The 24,030-nt window shown below is 50.0% G+C and overlaps 1 protein-coding gene across 7 annotated transcripts in view; it reads left to right on the forward strand.

Annotated features, from left to right (window-relative positions):
• Nucleotides 1-24,030, forward strand: part of COBL (cordon-bleu WH2 repeat protein) — a 317,955-nt gene that overhangs the window by 88,372 nt on the left and 205,553 nt on the right. For all 7 annotated transcript variants that reach the window (XM_055420349.2, XM_055420346.2, XM_055420348.2 and 4 more), the window contains exon 2: nucleotides 21,311-21,514. In XM_055420349.2, coding sequence (XP_055276324.2) covers nucleotides 21,311-21,514 — 204 coding nt within the window. The remainder of the gene's footprint in view (nucleotides 1-21,310; nucleotides 21,515-24,030) is intronic.

A 24,030-nucleotide genomic window follows, 5' to 3' on the forward strand; every position in this document is an offset into this window, starting at 1 on the left:
GGGTTGAGGGGATATGATTGCTCCCTGGAAATCAGAGTTGCAATAAAAATTCTGACGTCCACTTCAGCTTTTTGATCCGCTCTTTGGGGTGGGAGCTAAAGACAGGACCAAGACAGATACCCTCGGAGGCTGGAGGAGTGGGAAGGTGGTAGGCTAGCCCAGTGACATAAGAGAGGACGCTGCCCACCCCGCTTCCCATTCCACAACTGAACGAGACTCTGGGGTCCCCCTCAGTGCCAGGTGGACGGACCGTTCAGCCCACGGTTTAACAAGCATGATGCTTCCCCACGGTCTCTGATTTGAACAGAGTGTCAACTCTGTTGAACCTCGGGGTGTCAGGGTGCTTGGGGAGCAGGCCGGGCTGGCTGCTCAGCTTTGTGCCCAGTGGCAGGTCTGAAGGTGACAGTCACACAGACCAGGATGGGCCGATCCAGCAGAGAGAGCGAGGAGGCTCCTGCTCAGCTCGGGTTTCACGGCCCAGGGATCGGCTGCGGGGCCCAGGCCCTATTTTGAGAAACAGTTCACAGGAAGGTTATCAAGTGTCACATTTTCAAAGGAGAATTAAAGGCACCCAGCAGTTAGCTCCGAGCCCAGGAAAGCTCCCTATTGAGGGAGAATGACCCTCAGCCTCTATTCCTGCCTGTGTTCTCCTGTCTTCATTCTCTATCTTAACTGAAGGTGTCTCTGAAAATAAAATAATCTCAGCCTAAAGAAAGTGCTATTTCCTTGCATTGTAGGCAGTGAGAATTCTGTTTAAGAAGCAGACAGAAGATTACAAGGTGACTACATCTGAGGTAGAAGATGCACAGTTTAAACGTTTTTATAGCAAATCTGCAGATTGTTGGCAGGAACCTCCTGTCGATCATGAAGTAGTACAGACTCAGGTCCAGAAATCAGATGTTCTCTGGGAGACCTCAGGTGAGGAGCATCGAAACTGTGGTTCATGAGTTATTGGCGTCCAGTGAAGGGGTTCATTTTCCTGAGAAAATCTGAGGGCTTTGTCCCATCCCAGTCAATTACTGGCTATGCTGAAAGCTGGCTCGTCAGATTTCACCGCTTTTCAGTTATTTACAAAAGTAAGTAGAAATGGAGCAGGCTTATCAGCGAGTCGCGGGATGCATTTCAGTGAGTGGTGTCCCAGCTCACTTCTTGCTCTGCCATTTTTATCTTGGGATTCCCACTCGGTTTCACTTTGTTTTTTTCACACTTTACTGGGAGGAACTTAATACCGTCCTGCTCCTTTTCTCCCACTGAAGGAAAAAAACATACTATGTGGCTTGTTGAAAGCCAATCACTGTCTGCCTGTCACAGCAGGCATGTTGGTATTCCTTGCCCCTTGCCAACTCTGTTAGTGAATCCGGAGGAAAACTATAGGTTTGGTTCAGTCACAGGTCTTTTGAGATAAAATCAATGCTAATTTTACCAGCATGTGTTCTTGGAGGCTGGTGTGAGATCAATGGTTTTCTGTCACTGCAGGTAATTTGATGTTCTGTGTAATCTGCCAAATGTTCTTAAGCCATAAAGAGTTTTTTCTTAACTAGTGTTTGTAAACGTTCATTCTGCATGTTCAGTAACTGAATTTGGTAGCTCTTGTGTAATAGACTATTTGAGGTTTCCATAGTGACGTAGGGTGTAATTTGCTCCTGGTCATCTCTGTAATTATCTGTTACGAATCTCCTTAATCAGTGAACTTGCACACAAACCTCCCTGGTCGGTTTCACAGGGTATGGCTGCTAATAGCCAGACAGCCCAGGAAGACATTTAATAAGCATGTAGGAGAAAGTCATAAGAGCCTCTGCTGGTTATTTTCTTTGGGAAATAAGAGGAGTCACACCTCCAGACCTCGGTGTGAGGATGCGCTGAGCGGTGCCAGGCTGCTGGGGGCTCTGCGGGGTCCAGACCTCAGTGTGGCTCCCCGCCGGCCCTGCTGGTGGATTCCAGCCCCTGCCCTCTGCCGCGCGCTCCTCCGGGGGAAGGGAGAGAGAGGAGCTAGGTTTCTGTGATAGTCCTTTACCTTTCGCTGTTACTCCTCTCTCCTTCTCATTTTATTTGCATTTCTTTACGGAGAGAGCGATGAGGATGCGGGTGTGCAGCCTGTTTGTGGGACGGGCTGGACCCGTGGGTGTCTGTTTCCATCACTCACTGCACATCGGGTCTCTGCCACCTCATTCTAGGCTGCGTTGCAGGCAGGTCCCATCACCCTTGGTCCTGTTATCCTCCAGAACTGTCTCATTTCTCAGATGTTAAGAAGTTCGGTTTCATACCCCCTCACCCCCGCCTCCCCACTCTCTGTGGTACTACTGCGGGGCTCTGCTGCCCTGCCAGGCTCCCCTTTAGCGCGGGTGCTGCTTCTGTGGCCCGTGTGGGGCGCAGACAGGAAGGGAAAGAGCCGGCACTGGTCCCTCACGGGTGCTTTGCACCCTCTGCTCACTGCCAGGTCCGTGAGCCCTTGGGTGCAGAAGGCACCCAGATGCCCTGTCCCTCCATGGGGTTCATCTGTGAACGTCCAGGGACATGGCTCTTCAGCTCCTGCTCTGGAGGCCGCAGCATTTTCCGTGCCGGCCCTAGTGGGCGGCCCTCACGGACAGGCTCCTCCCAGGCCTTGGGCCGCGGAGCCCTGCAGCACCCGCCCCCCTCGGAACCGCCAATCCAGCCCCGGGGCCTGGACCGATGGGCCTGCGGACCCTCCCTGTTGCCCCTGATCTGGCAACTCCAGCCGTCCCCCCCTATCTTTCAAGCAGCAAACAGGCATCACCTTTGGACCCTGAGCTTCCCCCGTCCCGGGGACCCCTGTCCCGCACTCTGAGCAGCCCCAGGCCTGCAGTGCAGCTCCGCGTGCACTGGCTCCCAGCCCAGCCCGGTGGGCACCTCTCTGGATGCAGACAGCCAGGCGCCATGTGGGGGCAGAATGGGGTCCACGCGGGCTGTGGAGGCCCTTCGTTTCCTGTTGAGCTCTAGTCTTCACTGTGATGTGCTGGGGGAGGCAACCGGGGTTTCCTCTGCACCAGGGCCTGCAGGGGGACCAGAGGGCGGGGTCCTCGTCTCTGTGTGAGGACAGGATGGTCCTGTCCTGCTGTGCTGGGGTTGCGAAGAGCAAGTCACTGCGTCTTTGCAGGAGCCGGTTCTCCCTGTTTTCGGAGCAAGACGTGGAGGTGCAGGAGGCTGAGTGCATGGTGTTCTGGTCACGTGGTGAGCGGCGGTGTGGATACGTGAGCCGGGGTGTGGGCACCTCTCCCTGCCACTCCTCCGGGGTCCTGTGTCCCCCTCATCCTTTGACCCCAAGCCCTGCCCTGGCCCAGGCCCGCAGTCGAGTCCTGTGACACTCCCGCAGGACCGCACTCCTGCACTCACTGATGAGGGACTCGTGGGTGGGACCGTCTGGATGGAGGAGACCGGCCTGTCCGCAGGGCCCTGGGGTTCTGGTGACCCCAGCCTGGGTGACCTGGGAGTGGGGCAGAGGTAGCCCTGGGATGGCGGCATTGCGGTGGAGAAGTCTGGGGTTCACTCAGGAGGTGGGGCCACCACGGAGCCCTTTGCACCAGGGGATGGTTGGATGGAGTTGTCCTGAGGAACAGTCACCTGGCTGTGGAGACAGGACTCAGGAAGGGTGGGCAGCTGGAGGAGGAGACTGCTTCGCGTCTGCGGTAAGAAGAATGGCTGCAGTCTGACCGTGAGCGGCCAGCGGCCCCAGGAAGGACAGGGCAGGAGACAGACGGAGAACGGCGCAGGTGGCCCTCGGTGCAGCCTTTGGAAGAGGAGGAGGAGGAGGAGGAGGAGGATGAAGGGAGAAGCGGGGAGGAGACGACAGTGCAGTGGAGAGTAGGGGAGCGCTGGCTGAGATGGAGACGCGCAGAGGCGGTGATGCCTGAGGAGCTCTCTGCCGGGCTTATAATGGTCTGAAACCAGCAGACTTGCACAGTCTCTGGAGATGGGGGGTTGAAGTGGTGGTGGGGAGTGGATGTGGACTCTGGAGTGAGGAAGCTTGGAGGACACTGGCATCTGACTTGGGGGATGATCCTAGGGGCAGCACCTTGGGGGATGCTTCCTTGGGGCTGTACTGGACTGGCCATGCCTCCCCCATGGGGGACGGAGGTCAACCAGAACTCCAGGAGCTGCCTGCTGGGAAGCGGAAAACTCAGGTGACATTGCAACTCGGGCAGACCAGACTGTGGGGTGTGACGGTGGGGAGGGTGTTGTTCTGGCAGCTGGATCCCTTCATCCCAGTCTGCCACACCCTCCCTGGGACCCTCTGGCCCTTGACTTGGATGCGAGCCTAGGGCACTGCAGCCTCGTGGGCATGTCTGCCCGCCACCTTATCTGTCTGGCAGCCTTGTCTGTCGTCCTGGGGTGGTGCTGTTTGGCAGAAACTGAGTATGGCCTTCAAGCCTGAGAAGCCTCACTACTTCTGCAGGGACACAGCAGCTCTCTGATCGCCGAGCTTTTGAGGCAAAGAAAAAGATAGACTCATCAGCCCAAGAAGGTGCTGAATCGTGCCTGGGAGATGGCAGGAGTTGCTTTGGGCAAATTCAGTGAGTGCCTGGTTGCACAAGGTCGGTTAGCTTCGGTGAAGGTCTGACTTGTCTCTCGAAGCGTAATTACACTTCCACCTGAGGAACCGCCTGTGGTGTCCACACCGGCAACTCCAAGGAGGCGGTGGGCGCACTTCACCAGAAAGGAGCGAGGAGCTGCTCCTCACTGAAGACACAGCTCTTCTCTTCCTCCCTCACAGCGCGTCCTTTGCAGGTTGGTTTCTTTTTCTCTGGATTAGAATTAGAAGGTCTGAGGTTTTGACCAAGTGAGCCAAGGTGAACTGCGATTTTGTTCCTGGCAGGGCACGCAGTGGGAATATCTCAGCCAGCGGGTGCAACACTGCAGGCTTGTTTGGTAGGAAGCGCTGCGTCGGGTGACATCTTTATTAAGTCACAGGCTAGTCAGGTCAGAAGCCTCCGCGTGTTCTCATGGTTCTGCTTCGCCTCCAAGCTCCCATCCAGGAAAATTCCAGGGACAGGCTTGCCTTGAGCAGCTGGACCTGCGCCGGCTGGGACAGGGCAAAGCGAGGCCTCCAGGTGAGAGGAGCACAGCCTGGGATGTGTGCAGATATCTCCAGGTGGTTTGGGAACCTGTAAGTTTTCGCCTCTGATCTGTTTCCTTTCATTTGATAAGAATCTTCAAACTGCACTGAATTAGTGCAGCCTAATTTTTGGAAGGAGAGATCCTTTTTCTATAAACGTTCAGAATGCAGTAAACTCTTTATCTGATCGTTGGAGCAGGAGCTGCTCTGCTCAGCTTCATCCAGGAGCCTTTGCCGACAGCTAAGTGATCCACACCCATGGGCTCTTTCTTAACTTACTGGAAGTTGGGTAAGAGCTGTGGATCTCGGCTCTCAAATGTTCCTCTTTGAATGTGAACTTGATGTGTGCTGAGATAGCCACATTCCCATGCACACGGCCCACAGGGTGAGCTTGCTGTGTGTTATGGATAGCTTTTGCTATTGTGTCTTGGAGAACCCCATCAAGAAAGCTAATCATTTCATGTTCAGTTACTGAAAGCTCCTTCAACCACAGGTCCCAGAGGTCAAAGTCTATTGTGAGTAGGGTTTCTTGGTTGGTTTTGAAAGTATCTGCAGCACAATGAACTTTCACTGGGCATCTGCAGGAGTTAGCTTCTCCTCTGCCCTCATGGAGACGGAGGCTTGGTTTTGTTTTTGCCCCAACGAGACAGTAAAAGCCGATATACCCAATATGGACACCGGGTGTCCTGTAGGGAGCTTCATGAATCCTCTCCTTCAGTCCTCATGGGAACCCCGTAATAAACACAGAAAACATTCTGCATTTGGCTCCTGGGGAAACTGAGGCTGACAAGTACAGTACTTTGCCAGACCGAGTTGTCTGCTGGGGGATGCACAGCTGGTGATATCCTTACCAGATTTGAATTCACCTCTTTCTGACTCCAGAGAGAACCACTGAGGCTGGAGGTGCTCTGCAGCTGCGCAAGGCTGTTCTGGGGCAGAATTCCAAAGGACGGTGTCTCTCCGTGGCCCTGAAAAGCAGTGTTTTTATGAGAAGTCCGTTCCGTTTCCTGGGATGTGGGTGTTCCTCTCTTTGCGTCGTCTTTCTCCTTCAAGCTATAGCTCGAAGGTGCCTCTTAATTTGAGAGTTTCATGGGTATAGCTATAGGGATCCTCTGCGGAATGTTTCTTTTGTCCCGAGTTTCGTTTTCAAAGGCAAAGATGGTAGGAAATGGGGTAGGAGATGGCACCCCACCCCAATATTCTTGCCCGGAAAACTCCATGGACAGAGAAGATTCCGTGGGCTGACTCCCCATGAATCCATGGGGCCTCAAAAAGTCAGACACGGCTGAGCAACTGAACACACACACACACACAGAGGACTGTCCTCGTTCCTCTTTTATTAAAAGGGGTCCTTGTCCCGGAAGACATAGGGCCCTCATCATGGGAGGATCACGGGGACTCCCGCCAGGGTCTCCGTCACTCAGCAGTTTGCAGAAGTCGTGTGCACACGTGACGGTGTCGCAGTGCGTCTTTGCCCTCATCAGATGCTCAGAGCGCTCCTGTCCTGGTTCTAAAGACGCTGAGAGCCCAGCAGACTGACCCAGGGCCTCCTGCCCTCACCTCCCGGGACCCTGCCTCTCCCTCTGTTCCATGGGAATGTTGAGCGTATCCGTGATTCATGTAAACTCAGCACTGAAGAACGTGCTCGGCCTCTGACTGTATCAGACAAGGCTTGTCCGGACCCCGTGTCACAGCAGACTGTGCCAGAAACCTTCACCAGAGGGGGCCTCCTGACTCATGCCCTCATTGCAGCTGCCCCAGCAGGATGCCGCCCTCTGGCAGAGGACGCAGAGCCTGGACAGTTCAGCACTGTCTACCGGATACCTGGGTTCTTTGTTTCCAGGGGACAGCTCGGGAGAGGGGCAGAGGCGCATAGTGGCTCAGGAGGGCCTTCCAGCAGTGTGATCCCAAGAGAATCCCTTGCCTGTCAGCTCCTCAGTCTTCCCATCTGTACAGTGGGGAGGGCAACCGGCAACCCTGCATGTGCCCTTGTGAGAACTGAATGCATGCAAAGGGCTTGCGACCCAGCGGGCTTATACATTTTCGGAAACTCAGAGCTGGAAGTCCAGTGACTGCTGGGCTCAGAGCCGTGGGAGTGTTACTGGCAGGTGGGGAGGGCTCCCTAGCCTCTGGCACCATCCAGCATACCCCCAGCGGTGCCCTGCTGCCCCTGGGTTTCCGGATGGTCACCTTCTCTTAGATGCCCACACAAATGGGCCGCAGTATGGCAGCTGCATCCTAGCAAAGGGAGGCTGACTCACTCACACAGCACTTAGTCTCTCAGTTACAGTCTCTGCTGGGAACGAGAGAGTCTCGGTCGCTGCCCTCACGGAGTTAAAGTGCGGAGTTCTGGCTGCTCCTACACACTGTGATTCAAACCCTGGGAGTGTAGACTGGGAGAAGCACCATGAAATAAACTGGCCTGATGCTCTGCTGGAGAACATTCCATGGGGCCACAGCAGAGATTGGGGAAAAGGCCTTTCGTAGGAGCTCGCCTTCCAGGCTGAGTCATGGAGGGTGGGAGGGTGTCTGGGGGAGAAGGAACAGCATTTCCAGCAGGGAACAGCATGTGTGAAGCCCTCAATGCAGGAGAGCTTGCCAGTTCAGGGTAGCAAAGGAGGGAATGTGGAGGAGCATGCAGGGGGACAGCAGGGCTGAGGCTGGGCGAGCTGAGACAGGTGTGCCTGGGGCCCCCCAGTAAGTGCAAAGAGAAGTGCTGGGGCCATGTAAGCAGAGACGTGGAACCTACCATGCCTTGTGATCACATGGGAGAGTGCTGACTCTAGCAAGGGGAGAAGGGGTGAGGTGGGAGGGGCCATGGGAGTCAGATAGAGAGGGGTTTTGTCTAATTGGGGTTCCATCCAGACCTCCCCGAACCTTCCAGAACAGCTCTCTCTGTGTCCCAGCAAGAGGGTGGGTCTTGCCAGCAGGGCTGTGTCTGTTCCTGCCGCTGGCTGGGGTGGGAGGTGGGGCCCGATGTCTCTCCCTGCCCTGTCGCTCAGGTATGGAGGCCTGCTGTGAAGACCACTGTTTCCTACCCTGGTTGCCTCCCTTGTATTTTCTCCCCTCATTTCTAACAGTCCAAGTAGCCTATTTTCAGTGTCATCTTTGGGGTCTGATGTCTGCGTTCCACTTTCTCCTGGTATTTCCTGGTCCCTGAAAGGATAAACAGAAGGATGCTGTTGGTGCTAGCAGAAGGCCCTCTTCTTACTGATGCCCAGAACTTGCCTGGGCTCAGCACACGCAGGCACCTGATATGTTTAAACTTCCATTGGATTTCCTGAGAAAACTATAGAATGTATTTTGCAGAAGGGAAACCCCACCCACTACTGAAATACATTTGCAAAAGAACTGGGCAACTGCTTTGGTCATGCCCACCCTCTTCAAGGCTCTTTCCTGGGCATGCCCAGTCCCTTCTCTGAAATCTGAATCTCAAGGTGGGTTCCTGAGTGGGGTCAGATGAAGAAAGAAGCAGGGCCAGGGACACCGCAGGGACACAGGCAGACACTGTGGAGATAATGTGGGGTGCAGAGGGGCTGGCTTTGAAGCAGGCTGCCTGCCCTAAGCCTTCGCCCTGAATCATGGTTCCCGCTCTCATGCTGTGGCTGATGACACTTGGTTGAAATCGCCAACACTCCATTTAGGCGTGAAAGTTAAACCTTTGTATTTCAGTTTCTTATTGTCCACATGAAGCTTTTGACTTTGAGAGGATAACCATCCTTTACATCTAAGCCATCTTCATTATTCCTTTTATTTATTTAAAAATTCTATTGGAGTGTGGTTGATTCAAAATGCTGAGTTAGTTTCAAGTGTGCAGCAAAGTGAATCAGTTATACATACATGTATGAAAGTGAAAGTGAAGTCCCTCAGCCGTGTCCGGCTCTTTGCGACCCCGTGGACTGTAGCCCACCAGGCTCCTCCATCCATGGAATTCTTCAGGCAAGAGTGCTGGAGTGAGTTGCCATTTCCTTCTCCAGGGGAGCTTCCTGACCCAGGGTTGGAGCACGGGTCTCCTGCACTGCAGGCAGACACTGTACCATCTGAGCCACCATACCCACTCTTATGTAGATTCTTTTCCCATATAGGCCATTACAGAGTATTGAGTGGAGTTCCCTGTGCTATACACTAGGTCCTTATTAGTTACCTGTTTTTCATATAGTAGTCTGTATCATCTAATCCCAATCTCCAGTTTACCTCTCCCCCTCATTCCCCCTGGTAACCAAGAGTTTGTTTTCTGTATCTGTGAACTATTTCTGTTTTGAGGTAAGTTCATTTGCATCCCTTTTTTAAAGTCCACACATAAGCAATATCCTATATTTGTCTCTTTCACTTATTGCTTTTATTTTTAACGCAAATAACCAAATGCCATTAATTTGATGGATTGATTTCAGAATGTATCCAAACATGAAACAAAAAGCAGTTAAATGAAATCGTCCTCATTGCCTGTTTAACAATGCACAGTTAATTAAGGGCTTTCCAGGTGGCAATTTGGAGGCACTTGACTTGGTTTGACCTCCCTTTGGAGGCACTTGAGTTGGTTCCCTTTTGTCCTAAGGGAACCCAGTGGAGCCTAAGGGAACCTAAGGACCCAGAGTCCTTACCGAGTGGGTCCTGGGTTACAGGTACAGAACCTGAGTCTTGGCCATCACAACCGCACGCCCACCCCCCGCACACACACACCTCTGCCTTCTTGTCCTCACCTTTACCTCCACCAGCCCAGCTCACAGATACCTGGGCACAAAAGGAAATACAGCACCCCCCCGCAGACCCTACAGGAGGCTGCTGGGGGTGGGGCACCCCCACTGTAGGGTGTGGTGTGGAGCGGGGGCGGGCCACAGCCGCCTTTGGGTGTGTCTTCCCAGGGCTGTCTGCGTGCCTGTCTGCGTGCCTGTCTGCATGCCTTTAACGTGTTTCTGTCAGACGCCCTGGCACCCTTGTCCTCTCCCCAGCCCCGCTGCTGACGCCTGGCATGCAGAACCCTTGCCCGCGTGGAGCTGCTCTAACAACAGCTGACTTCCCTTCAGTCCTGCTCACGTGGATCTTCCTGCCACTAATTCTTTCCTGCCCCTGTTCCTCTCTTGTTTCTCATGACAGTGGAATTTCTCCTTTGGATCTGATGGTCAGCTGCCTTAAATTTGCATTTGTTCGTGAACTTGCCTCTTAGAGCTGTGTATGCGTGTGTGCACATGTGTGTGTCGTGTGTGTGCAGGCGTGCATGTGGGTGTGTGCATGGGTGTGTGCACGGGTGAGTCACCTCGTGGGCAGAGTCAGTTTTGTCCCTCGTCGTTCATAGGAAATTCTCGAAGTCCTCCTGCTCCATACGGCCCAGGGCCTCTGTACCCCAGCCTGTCCTTACCCCACACCTTTTACCACACGCCAGACTCCTGAAATGGTCCTAAGTCCCAAGCCCTCCCTACCTTGGTGCCCTCAAAGTTAACCTCCTTGCTGGGGAGCCTCGTGCCCACTTGTTCTTGCCACTTCTGTCTGGCTTTTCTCATCACCACTCACAAGTCACCTCCAGAAGCGTGGTGAGCTCTGTCTAAATGGAGAGACCTGCGTAATCCTTGTAGAGCACATCTTGCCTTCCTTGCCCTGGTGGTTCTACCATCCTTTCTGTGTCTCATGAGCTATTGTCCACCCTTGGGGACCACGGGCTTGTGGAGGGTGACTTCCAGCTGCAATTGTCAATCTTAGGATGGCCCTGGAATGTGATGGGGCCGCTAACTGTCAGTGGATGACTGTCTTCCCAGACACACGTGGCATTGCTCATAGGAGAAGTTAAATCTAAGTGTGCAAAATGACGTTTGATGATGTCATTAAAACCCTGCTCTTCTGCCCCCTTTCTTTGATACTTCATTGAAACCGTGGTCCCCAGATCTCTGAATTCTTCACTGCAGCCAAGGCCCACTGGGGGTTGACTCAGTGCAGCATCAGGTTTGGGAGGCTGGCGGGGCCTTTGGAGCACCCCCGGGCTCCTGGGCTGCTTCTCATGGGGAGCGCCTGGCAGCCTCCAGCTGTTCCTTCCCTCGGGGTGAGCAGAGGCCTTCTCCAGCTGCTGGCAGGAGGAACCAGGTGATACTGGAAGTGACCTGACCCAAGAACCAGGGTAGCTTGTATCCAACTTTCCGCCTCTTCCAGCAGGAAGCAAACATCATGCTTGGAAAGACTCTTAAGAGGGATGGGCAACTCTCTTCTGCTTGCAGCATCCACAGGTCTGTTTAGCCCGAACTGGCTTCACCAGTGGGCCAGGCCCAGGAGGAGAAGGTGTGCCTGGTTGCTCTTTGAAATCCCTTTCAGGCAATGCTGTCTGCCCTGCTTCCTGCCCAGGCTGCCGCCAGGGTGCACAGGCAGGGATCCTGCAGGCTTGTTATGCAGCTGAGCTGGCGTCAGCATCACCGTCCATGGATAGTGACAGAGCAGAGCACCCTGGACTCTGCTCAGGGAGTGGACAGGCATGTGGACTTTCTCTTCTGAGGCTGCGGCCCTGTTGCCCAGCTCCTCCATCCTGGCTGGGCGGCAGCTGGGGCCTGTGGAGTTAGGTTTTAACTCAGCTGCCTGGACCGGGCCCTGGGATTTGCACTCAGAGTCCAGACAATGTTAGACACACAGCCCACACCTCTAGGATTGTCTGCCTTTAGCAGGAGAATCTGTGCCTCCTGCTTTAAGTTGAAGGGCTCTGAGTGTAAGAACTGGCTGACTGCAACCCCACTAGTGTGGGAACTCACAGGCCTGCTCCTGGAGTTTAGGCAATGACTGTGTGCTGGTTTCAAGATATAACCGTTTGGGACTTTGATTGATAACATTTGAGATGCCATAAAAAATTACTAAGTCCTTTCTGCCCAGGCACTCCCAGCTGCTTATCCGGGAGGGAGTACTGGGAAGGTACGTTGCTTGCTCAATGACTCAGGCCCTGAAGAGCCCCCCAGGGGGCACCCAGGAGGGGCCAGGCCCTGAGTTCTGGCTCCAGGTGGGTCCTCAGACTGGGGCAAACGCTCAGCCCTCTGACTGCCATCTGCTTCTAGACTCAGGCGGCCTCAGCTCCCAGCACCTGGACATACTCTCCAGGGAGGAACCAGCTACTGGACCTGACCTTGGCTTCCCTGGACCAAGCGAAGGTCACTCAGGCCTGTGGGAAGAACAGGGGCCCCTGCTGGGTGGTGCTGTGTTATGGGGAGATGCTGCTTGTGATCGGAGGAGCCTGGGGGTCCGTGCACCCGGGCAGCTCCTGCTATTGAACTGACCCGTGGTTACCCCCTTGAACACACAAGCCCGAGGCGTTGTGCTGCTTCTGGGGTGGAGGAAGTCCAAGGGGGAGGCTGTGGAGAGGTCTCATCGCTCTAGCTCCTTCTCAGCCCCCTGCTCCCCACAGGGCCCTGCTCTCGGCAGGGCTCCCTCCCGGGGGTGGCTCCAGCTTCTCCCCTTCCTTCCCCTCCTCTAAGGGGCCCGTGAGCCCCCACCGCATCAGGTCCTGCATCTTCTGCCTTGCCCTCCAGTGCACTCAGCCAGAGAAGCTTCTCTTGGGCAGAGGGACGCAAGAGGCAGAGACTGAGGGCTGCCCAAGAAAGAGTCTCGGCAGGAAGACTCACAAAGATGAGGGTGAAAACTTCATTTTATTATGATGAGACTTGGTCTTGTTAGGAGGTAATGGTCATGATTAAATTGTGATACAGTCACACAACATGAAATTGACCATTGTTGACCGTGTGCAAGCATGCAGTTCAGGAATGTTAAATGCATTCACGTTGTTGTCCAGTCACCTCCAGAACTTTTCTTCATCTGGAACCATCTACCAAACTGGAGCTCTGTTAAACAAAAACTCCGTAGGCCCGTGAAGTAACGCTGCCCGTTTCCCCCCAGCCCTGGAAACCACCACTCGACTTTCTGTCTCTGTGGACTTGACTGCCTGTGTTCCTCTGTGAGTGGAATCATGCAATCTGTGTCCTCCTGACTGGCATGTTATTCACTTGGCATAGCATCCTCAAGGTTCATTCACCTTTTAACATGTGTCAGAATTCACTTCCTTTCAAAGGCTGGATGATATTCCATAACGTGTATTTGCCACATTTTCATTCATTTATTAATGAATTCACATTTCATTCACTTATTCATCTGTTGATAGACTCTTGAGTTGTATTCATCTTTTGGCTATTGTGAATAATGTTGCTGTGAACATGGGTGTACAAATAATCTCTTCAAGTCTTTATTTTCAATAATTTTGGGGTATATACCCAGAACTGGGATTGCTTGGTCATTTGCTAGTTCTATTTTTGATTTTTTGAGGAATCTCCAGCCTGTTTTACAGAGTGGCTTCACCAATTTACATTCCAGCAAACAGTGCCCAAGGCTTTTAATTTCTCCACTCACCATAACTCCTTTTCTGTTTTTTTGTTTTTTAATCCTGACTACTGCTTAGTTTAATTTTATATAATGGTGGTAGTTTGGGTCTATATTTTTCTGTGATTTGGTCTATTACAACTGGAAGTCCTGGCATCCAGCTTTCCATTTACCCACCTGGAAACTGAGGTCCAGGAAGGGGAGACTCCCCTGAGATAGCCCAGACCCAGATGGACACTCAGAACGACCTAAGAGATGCTCTTTTCTGCTGCCTCCCTGTGTGGCCTCAGAGCTGGGTCAGCCCTGATGTCCAGGTGAGGGCCAGTCACCGTGAGCTGAGGGTGAACGGAGGTGCTGACACCACTTGTAGGGCTTTTCAGTGGCTGGTACCATGGTGTTACCTGGTCTAGAGCAAGGGCCCTGGCGCGCCCTGAGAGATGCCCTGAGTCACCCCTTTGCTCTGCCCGTTTGAGCTCTGGTTGTGCCATTGTCGGGCTTCCCTTGTGGCTCAGTGGGTAAAGAATCTGCCTGCAATGCTGGAGACCTGGGTTCAATCCCTGGGTTGGGAAGATCCCCTGGAGAAGAGAAAGGCTACGCAGTCCAGTATTCTGGCCTGGAGAATTCCATGGACTGTATAGCCCATGGGGTCGCAAAGAGTCGGACACGACTGAGCGACTTTCACTGTGCCATTGTCATCGTGAACTCAACCCATCGGAAGTCTGTGTCTGGTCATCTCCGATGGCGTGTCCTCTGCTGGCCCACGTGGAGCCCTATGCTGGAGTCTGGTTGCCGTGCAGTGTCCCCCCACCCCAGAGCCCACTGTCTCCCTGACGACCTCTCTGTCTGGAACCCTCTACCACCCCACCCGTCCTCCACTTCAGCCCCCGTGCTGTGAGCCTGGAGCTGGTACTGCTGCCTCCAGCCTTGCCTTTCCATCTGATGTGTCCCCAGATGCTGCCCCCTCACCTGACTCCTCGCCTGTTCTAAGTCCTCAGGGACCCCGCTGGCTGTGGGGTCATCTGGATCCTCGGCGGTGTCCTCACCCAGAAACTTCTTCCTGCAGCCGCCGGGCCCCTGCTCCAGACAAAGCAGACATGAAACCACCCTCTGCTCCCTTCTGCTTTATCGGTGACCTTGCAAAAGTCATGTAGGTACTCCCCAAATTATCTGTGGGATACCTGTGCATTTAGAACCCATCTGAGCATGGTTTCCTCGGCTATAAAATGAGAACTGGAGATCTTATCCTTTAGAATATAAGGATCACATGAGACGAAGTATATTTTTATTGTATTTATTTTCTGTTGCTGTTGAAGCATAGTTGATTTACAATATCATGCTTCTTTCAGGTATACAGCATAGTGATTCAGTTTTATTTGTATATATATATGTATATGTATATCTATATCTATATCTATATATATCTGCATGCATGCATTGGAGAAGGAAATGGCAACCCACTCCACAATTCTTGCCTGGAGAATCCCAGGGACAGAGGAGCCTGGTGGGCTGCTGTCTGTGGGGTCACACAGGCAAAGGGGGACACAGCAGGCCGGTGCCCCTGGGTGTGTCCCTACCCAGAAGGACTTGGTGAGGAGCTCCATCGCGATGATTCAAGGGCAAGGGTGCAGACGTAGAGTGTGTGCGCACTCCTTTAATCTGGCTTCACGTAGTCTTTTGATGAGCTTCTCTGGTTTCTTTAACCTGGCCTCAGCTGGTCTTCTCCGGGGTGGAGAATGCTGGCATCTTCCATCTGTTGGGGAACTTAGTTTCATAAAGAGCTCAAAGATATTGTCATGTGTATCCCCTGATGCAGAAGCAGGACCTGCCCCAGGCTGCATTGTTGTTTCTTGGCTGCTCCTTTCATGTCTCCGTATCCCCTCCCTCCCGTCCTTCTCTGATCAGCAACTGTTTGAATCTGCCCTTTGGAAATCAGGAAAGGTCACGGAGGCTGGGGTCTGCTCCCCACAAACGAGAAACAGGGGACACAGAAAGCATTCTGTGCCCAGGCCCTGTGGGTCCTGCCCGCTGTCAGTTCCCTGAATCCACCCGCACCCCAGGCGTAGATCTTGGTGTGAAACATTTCCATGTACACTTCTGAAAACCTGCAGATGTTATTTCTGTGAAATAAAAACAGACTCATGGAGTTATGAACAAATTAATATGTATTAACTGTATATTTTCTATCAGCTGCTTTCATCAAATGATAAAAGTTTGCAGGTAAAACCATATGCCATTTTCACGTTAAGACAAGAGCCTTTATTCCCAAGAGATGTTGTGATTGGTAACATAAACCAGCTCTGAGAGGCTCAGGTTTGATTGGTTCACGATGAAAGGTAAGCACATTTTAAGCTTCCCAGGTGCTTCTGCAGGTAGGTAGAGACCCCTGAACTCAGCCGTGTGTGTCTGGAGGTCAGGAGCGCCTGGAGGATTCTCGGGAGACAGGGTTTTGAGCTGTGTCTTCTAGGGAACAAAACCTCCAGTCAGATGGTGAGGCAGAGGCAAGCAGAGATGTTCATGCATCCAGGATCGGAGATCTGAGACCCATCACCAACCGAGTGGGGGAGAGCAGAGAGGGGTCGGGACTGAGGGTGCGTGTGTTACTGAATCCAAGCTCGCTCTGCTCACTGCACGACAGGCTGATGACTCCGAAAGACGAGATGTTGAGGCCAGGAAGAGACTTTATTTGGAAAGCCAGCTGACTGAGAAGATGGTAGGCTAGCACCTCAAAATAACCATTTTATTGGGGTCTGGATGCCAGGTTCTTTTATAGATCAGAGAGAAAGAAGCAGTGAGGAATTAAAGTCTGCTGCTGCTGCTGCTGCTGCTAAGTCACATCAGTCGTGTCCGACTCTGTGCGACCCCATAGACGGCAGCCTACCAGGCTCCCCCATCCCTGGGATTCTCCAGGCAAGAACACTGGAGTGGGTTGCCATATCCTCCTCCAATGCATGAAAGTGAAAAGTGAAAGGGAAGTCGCTCAGTCGTGTCCCACTCTTAGCGACCCCATGGACTGCAGCCCACCAGGCTCCTCTGTCCATGGGAGTTTCCAGGCAAGAGTACTGGAGTGGGTCGCCAGTGCCTTCTCCGGAATTAAAGTCTAAAGGCAGAATAAAGAGGGAGAGGCAGTGGGGAAGTAAAATGAAAGGATCTTCCGTCTTGCAAAACATTTCCAAGGGAATTGACAGCCTTTGGAAGGAGTGTGTTAACCTCTCCTATTAACAGGTTTAGAAAAGGCAGAGGCACCAGGGATCAAATTGCCAACATCCGCTGGATCATGGAGAAAGCAAGAGAGTTCCAGAAGAGCATCTATTTCTGCTTCATTGACTATGCCAAAGCCTTTGACTGTGTGAATCACAATAAACTGTGGAAAATTCTGAAAGAGATGGGAATACCAGACCACCTGACTTGCCTCTTGAGAAACCTGTATGCAGGTCAGGAAGCAACAGTCAAAACTGTACATGGAACACAAGACTGGTTCCAAATAGGAAAAGGAGTGCGTCAAGGCTGTATATTGTCACCTTGCTTATTTAAATTCTATGCAGAGTACATCATGAGGAACGCTGGGCTGGAAGAAGCACAAGCTGGAATCAAGATTGCAGGGAGAAATATCAATAACCTCAGATATGCAGATGACACTACCCTTATGGCAGAAAGTGAAGAGGAACTCAAAAGCCTCTTGATGAAAGTGAAAGAGGAGAATGAAAAGTTTGGCTTGAAGCTCAACATTCAGAAAACAAAGATCATGGAATCTGGTCCCATCACTTCATGGGAAATAGATGGGGTAACAGTGGAAACGGTGTCAGACTTTATTTTTTTGGGCTCCAAAATCACTGCAGATGCTGATTGCAGCCATGAAATTAAAAGACGCTTACTCCTTGGAAGGAAAGTTATGACCAACCTTGATAGTATATTAAAAAGCAGAGACATTACTTTTCCAACAAAGGTCTGTCTAGTCAAGGCTATGGTTTTTCCCGAGGTCATGTATGGATGTGAGAGTTGGACTGTGAAGAAAGCTGATCGCCAAAGAATTGATGCTTTTGAACTGTGGTGTTGGAGAAGACTCTTGAGAGTCCCTTGTACCACAAGGAGATCCAACCAGTTCATTCTAAGGGAGATCGATCCTGGGTGTTCATCGGAGGGACTGATGCTAAAGCTGTAACTGCAATACTTTGGCCACCTCATGCGACGAGTTGACTCACTGGAAAAGACTCTGATGCTAGGAAAGGTTGGGGGCGGGAGGAGAAGGGGACGACTAAGAATGAGATGGCTGGATGACATCACCGACTTGATGGACATGAGTTTGAGTGAACTCCGGGAGTTGGTGATGAACAGGGAAGCCTGGCGTGCTGTGATTCATGGGGTCGTAAAGAGTCGGACACAATTGAGTGACTGAACTGAACTGAGGGACAAACCATCTCTCCAGGAGTTGAACAGAGGCATTTTAGTTTACAGTCAAGCAGAGGGGCAGGGTCCTCCAGGCAAGCCATTAAGTATGATTATAATAATAAAAGCAGTGGAGAGCAAGTCAAAGAAGCAGTTTCCAACATGAAATCAGAATTGGCTTCCTCCCTGCAACTCTTGGAGAGCCCTAATTTTCAAACTGTGGTTTGTATATTCTGATGGTTCACAGGGGACAGGTCTGTGATAGCCTGAAGTCTACGGGCCCAGATGGACACACTCAGCTGGGCTTCGTTTGAAAGTGTTCAGGCCCCAATCAGGTCATTTTTACTTTTTTTCAAAAAGAGTCAGAAATTCATTTTGTTCACCTGAAACGTTCTAGCTTTTTCAGTGTTGGCCAACTTGCATGTATGCACATGTGCACTCACACACACGCACACCACAGCATGCTGGAGCCACAGAAGCCTCTCTGGGCATCTGTGCAGCCCAGGGAGAGCAGCTTTGTCATCTTGCAGTCAGGGGTGCTGTGTGCAGAGCAAGGCGTGAGAGATGAAGGTCCCCGTGGTCGCACTCAGCGCATGTTTGTGGATTGAAGGATGGGGTGGCAGGAGATTGGACTGAAAGAAGAGACTGCATTGGTGCAGACCTTGGTGATGAAGGCTTGGTTGGGGGTTGGCAAGAGGTGAAATTGGGGGTGGGAAGGCTGACAGGGTGGTGGGGACATCATTTATTTGGGGAAACCTGGAGCAGTGGACGTTGCTTCTGTCTTTTTTGCCCCCATCTCAGTGCTGGGTGAATGAACAAATGCCTCCTTTTCAACTGCGTTCTTTGAAGCAGGCAGCTTCTCTCTCTCTCTTTTTTTTTAATTGAAATATAGTTGTGTTAGTTTCAGGTGTGCAAAGTGATTTAGTTATACATAAATATATATATATATATATTCAGATTGTTTTAACTTGCTGTTGTTGTTCAGTAGCTCAGTCCTGTCCAACTCTTTGTGACCCCATGGACTGCAGCACGCCAGGCTTCCCTGTCCCTCACCATCTCCCGGAGCTTGCTCAAACCCATGTCCATTGAGTCAATGATGCCATCCAACCATCTCATCCTCTGTCGTCCCCTTCTCCTCCTGCCCTCAATCTTTCCCAGCATCAGGGTCTTTTCCAGTGAGTCAGTTCTTCACATCAGGTGGCCAAACTACTGGAGCTTCAACTTCAGAATCAGTCCTTCCAATGAATATTCAGGGTTGATCTCCTTTAGTATTGATTGGGTTGACCTCCTTGCTTATTACAAAATATTGAGTAGAGTTCCCTGTGCTATACTTGCTGTTTATTTTATATAGCCTCTCTCTCTGCCTTGACTTTTCCATCTGTAAAATGGCCCAACATCTGGTCTTCCTAAATAGTGGTTGAAGAATGCACTGGTTAAATTTTCAGGCTCTGAATCCAAACTGTCCGTAATCTGAGAGAGATGTGCCTGTACTTCATATCTATAAAACAGGAATAGTAGTCCCTCCCTGCAGTGTTATTGTGAGGAATAAATAAATTAACTACAGACAGTCCTTAGGCCAGAGCAATATATATTTGCTACTTTATTTCTGTAAGTTTAAAGGGGAAAAAATGTAATGCAATAGAATAAAGCATAAAAATTATAAAAATATGATATAGGTCTAAGGATTTTTCATTAAAAAAAGAGAATTAATTTATATTTACTTGTCAGGTTAGAGGATGAGACCCAAGTGTCACTCCTAAGGCTTGTGTTAACCAGTGGTATGAATGGTGATGGTTTGAGGCCTCATCTGAACCCCATTTACTGTTTTCCCCCATTTTAAGGTTACCTCTTTCGTTTTACAAGTAATACATAGATAAGTGACACTACAGAAAATATTAGGAAGTGCATAGAAGTGAAAATAGCAAAACACATGTCATGGTACCCATCACCTGTATGTCATTGCTGCTGTTCTTTGCTTTGTCTTTCTACACTGTTTTGTGGTCTTTCGCTTTAATGTTTATTTCTCTTAAAGCAGTATTTCTCAAAAGAGTATTCTGAAGTCTGTTCTCCTAAAATGTCTGTATTGAACATTTTAGAACATCAACTTACACATTTAAAGTATATTTATTCTTTTACTTAACTTCTCCAGTTTTCCCAGCACCATTTATTGAAGAGATTGTCTTTTCTTCATTGTTTATTTTTGCCTTTTTTGTTGTAGATTAACTGGCCATAGGTGTGTGGGTTGATTTCTGGGCTTTCTATCCTGTACCATTGATCTATAATTCTGTTTTTGTGCCAGTACCGTACTGTTTTGTTTATTGTAGCTTTGCAGTATAGCCTAAAGCCAGGAAATCTGATTTCTCGAGATCTTGTTTATCTTTCTCAAAATTGCTTTGGCTATTCATGGTCTTTTGTGTCCCCATACAAATTTTAAAATTTATTGTTCCAGTTCTGTGGAAAATGGCACATTGAATATGTAGATTGCCTGCATTGAATCTGTAGATAGTATTGTCATTTTGACAGTATTCTTTTTACTTGGAGGATAATTGCTTTATGAGCTTCCCCAGGGGCTCAGCTGTAAAGAATCTACTTGCAATACAGGAGACATGGGTTCAATCCCTGGATGAGGAAGATCTCCTGAAGGAGGGTCTGGCAACCCACGTCAGTGTTCTTGCTGGGAAAATCTTATGGACAGAGGAGCCTGGCAGGTGACATAGACCAGCTGGGAAGCCCCCTTAATTAGCTGGAATTTGTGACCCCCCCAATGGTTCAGAAAGGACTGGTGCAAACAGATTCTTCTGCACCAATGCATCCCAAGAAGGGGACGCACTTTAGGCTGTTTCTTTCCAGGAATACTTACTTTCAAAATGAATTCTCCATAGGGAACAGACTGGTGGTGCCAAGGGGGAGGAGAGTGGGGGGAGGGTGGCGTGGGTAGTTGGCACGAGCAGATATATAAGCTTTATATATGGAATGGATAACTGCTGTGTAACACAGGGAACTATATTCAATGTCCTGTGATACACCATGAGGGAAAAGCAGACGAAAACGAGTGTATTAAATGCATGACTGAGCCTCGCTTTGCTGGTACAGCTGAAATTAACACGCCACTGTAAATCAACTCTGTTTCAATTAAAAACATGTGCTTTCCACTTTTCTTAGTTGTCCATTTTCTCTTAGTGTTGAAGAGTGCTAATACATTGATTTTTTATTGAAGTATATTTGATTTCAGGTGTCCAGCGAAGTGATTCAGTTATACATACACACATATATAATCTTTTTCAGATTATTTTGGTTTTAAGTTATTATAAGATGTTGAACACAGTTTCCTGTGCTATACAGTAGGTCTTTGTTGTAATATATTGATTTTTAAAAGTTCCTGTGACCCAGAAGGCCCCAAACACTTACCAGAATGAACGCTGAGGAGGAAAGGTCCTTAGAAGCTGCTGGCTGTCCGCAGCTTTATTGACTTCAGGTCAGAAGCTGCCACCTCACTCATCCTTCCTCTTGTCGCCTTTCCAGGAGGAAGATGAAGGCTCGCGCTCCCCCGCCTCCTGGGAAGCCTGCTACCCCCAACTTGCACAGTGGACAGAGATCTCCTCGCAGAGCATCCCCTGGGCCCCCACAGAACCAGCTCAGCAGAAAGCACTCATTGGACGGCGGGGTGGTGGCCATGACCGTGGTGCTGCCCAGCGGGCTGGAGAAGAGAAGTGTGGTCAACGGAAGGTAAGGGCCCGGCCGGAGCCAGTGGGGGGAGGCGCTGCAATGCAGTGTGCAAGGCCTCAGGGTGTAAATCTGGGCCTAGGAACAACCTGCAGGATCTTGCCCTCCTGGCTGGGTGCCAGCGAGCTCAGCACACTCACCCTGATTCTGGGGGCCGCACAGCTCACTCCTGTTGGAGGTGGGTTCAAAGAGGAGGGCAGTCTCAGGCCCACAGGCTGACTCCAGGTAGGCGACTGCCACCCGGGTCAGTGCCAGCCTCCCGGGCCCTGACACAGCATAGTTGGGGGGCAGCCCCTGAGGGACCATCCTCAGGTCCATGTACAGACTGACTGTCAGAGGTAGAACTGCAACCACTTATCAGTGTTCCAAATGAAAACAGTGCAAGCTTACATGAAGGGATACAATGTGACACATGGAGTTGACATTGTCGGGAATCAATTTCTAAACCCTCAATTTCCACCTGAATCCTTATTGAGAGCTAATATGACTGTCAAGGTGCCTGTAGGCAAGGTCACACCCACCCCCCAAGCTAAATTAGGGTTAGGGTTTGGGCTAGGGTTAGACCTGATCTTTGCATGAAAAGTTCCCTTGGAATCTCTAATTTTCTTGAAGAGATCTCTTGTTTTTCCTATTCTGTTGTTTTCCTCTGTCTCTTTGCATTGATCACTGAGGAAGGCTTTCTTATCTCTCCTTGCTATTCTTTGGAACTCTGCATTCAGATGCTTATATCTTTCCTTTTCTCCTTTGCTTTTCGCTTCTCTTCTTTTCACAGCTATTTGTAAGGCCTCCTCAGACAGCCATTTTGCTTTTTTGCATTTCTTTTCCATGGAGATGGACTGATGCTGAGGCTGAAACTCCAATACTTTGGTTACCTCATGCGAAGAGTTGACTCACTGGAAAAGACTCTGATGCTGGGAAGGATTGGGGGCGGGAGGAGAAGGGGACGACAGAGAATGAGATTGCTGGATGGCATCACCGACTCTGTGGACATGAGTTTGAGTGAACTCCGGGAATTGGTGATGGACAGGGAGGCCTGGCGTGCTGTGATTCATGGGGTCGCAAAGAGTCAGACACGACTGAGCAACTGAACTGAACTGAACTGAAACCTGATCTGCCTGTCAAAGTGCCTGTAGCCAAGGTCACGGACTGACTTGTCTTCCCATCCTTTCCCAGTTGTAAAATATACAATGAAAGCATCTGTAATATTCCAGAGTATTGATACTAATAGAATTTTAATAGTTTTTAATGCTAATATAATTTCTAATATGAAGTTTGATATTTATCAAAGTGGATCATAATCACATTGTTTAATCATTCTTGTACTACTGTTATTAGCTCAATTTATAATTTAAAAATTTAACAAAATCACAGGAAACAATTCCATCTAAATGTTTATACACTTTATTATGTAGAATATGATAGAGTTATCAATTATAAAGACATTCAAGCACAAAAATATTTTTGTATGATTCTGAAGCAGGAGTGAATGGTAGTTGTATTTCTAGGAAACCAAGGGAGGTAAGAAATTATATAAAATATTTAAATCTTCAAAAATCATTTGCTCGAGAATTTTAAAGATGGATAATGGATAACCAGATCACTCCGGGTGTTTTTCTTCTCATTGATACATTGAAAAGAGTGATGTAACAGTTTTATGTTAAAATACTCTGATTCTACTTAAAATTGCATCCTTTGAAACTACTTTAGTTTTACAAAGAAAATTTCAGGTAATGATTTACTGGAACAAAGGGGTTCACAGGTTTTTAAAAATATTTTATGCACCATGTACACAAAAATTTGAGACCATTGCTCCTGGCCTTAATATTATCCTAGGAAACAATGTCTTTACCTCTAAGAGGTGATGCAAAACAGCTTTTCAAAGTGATACAGTTGGGGAACACTAGAACGCGCTCCTCTGTGGGGGCCTCCTTGTGGCTGCCCCCCAGCAGAAGGGCCCCAGAGCCAGAAGTTAAGACCCACATTGGATTCCTGTGGCCCAGCATCCATAGAAGGGAGGGCAGGTTCATGCTAGAAATGCTCAGGTTTCTGGAGTGTCTGTACAGAGTGATCTCTGTCTTAAGTATACTTTTCTCACTTAAACTTGGGAATTGGGCCATGCATGTAAGTCAGACTTTAACAATACTTGAACCGTGAACTTCCAGATGTTCAAGTTGGTTTTAGAAAAGGCAGAGGAACCAGAGATCAAATTGCCAAGATTCGTTCGATTACAGAGAAAGCAAGAGAGTTCCAGAAAAACCTCTATTTCTGCTTTATTGACTATGCCAAAGCCTTTGACTGTGTGGATCACAAGAAACTGTGGAAAATTCTGAAAGAGATGGAAATACCAAACCACCTGACCTGCCTCTTGAGAAACCTGTATGCAGGTCAGGAAGCAACAATTAGAACTGGACATGGAACAACAGACTGGTTCCAAATAGGAAAAGGAGTATGTCAAGGCTGTATATTGTCACCCTGCTTATTTAACTTATATGCAGAGTACATCATGGGAAACGCTGGGC

Source organism: Moschus berezovskii, chromosome 3 (assembly GCF_049115385.1).
Source record: "Moschus berezovskii isolate FMDL1 chromosome 3, NW_MosBer_1.0, whole genome shotgun sequence".
Taxonomy (NCBI): Eukaryota; Metazoa; Chordata; class Mammalia; order Artiodactyla; family Moschidae; genus Moschus; species Moschus berezovskii.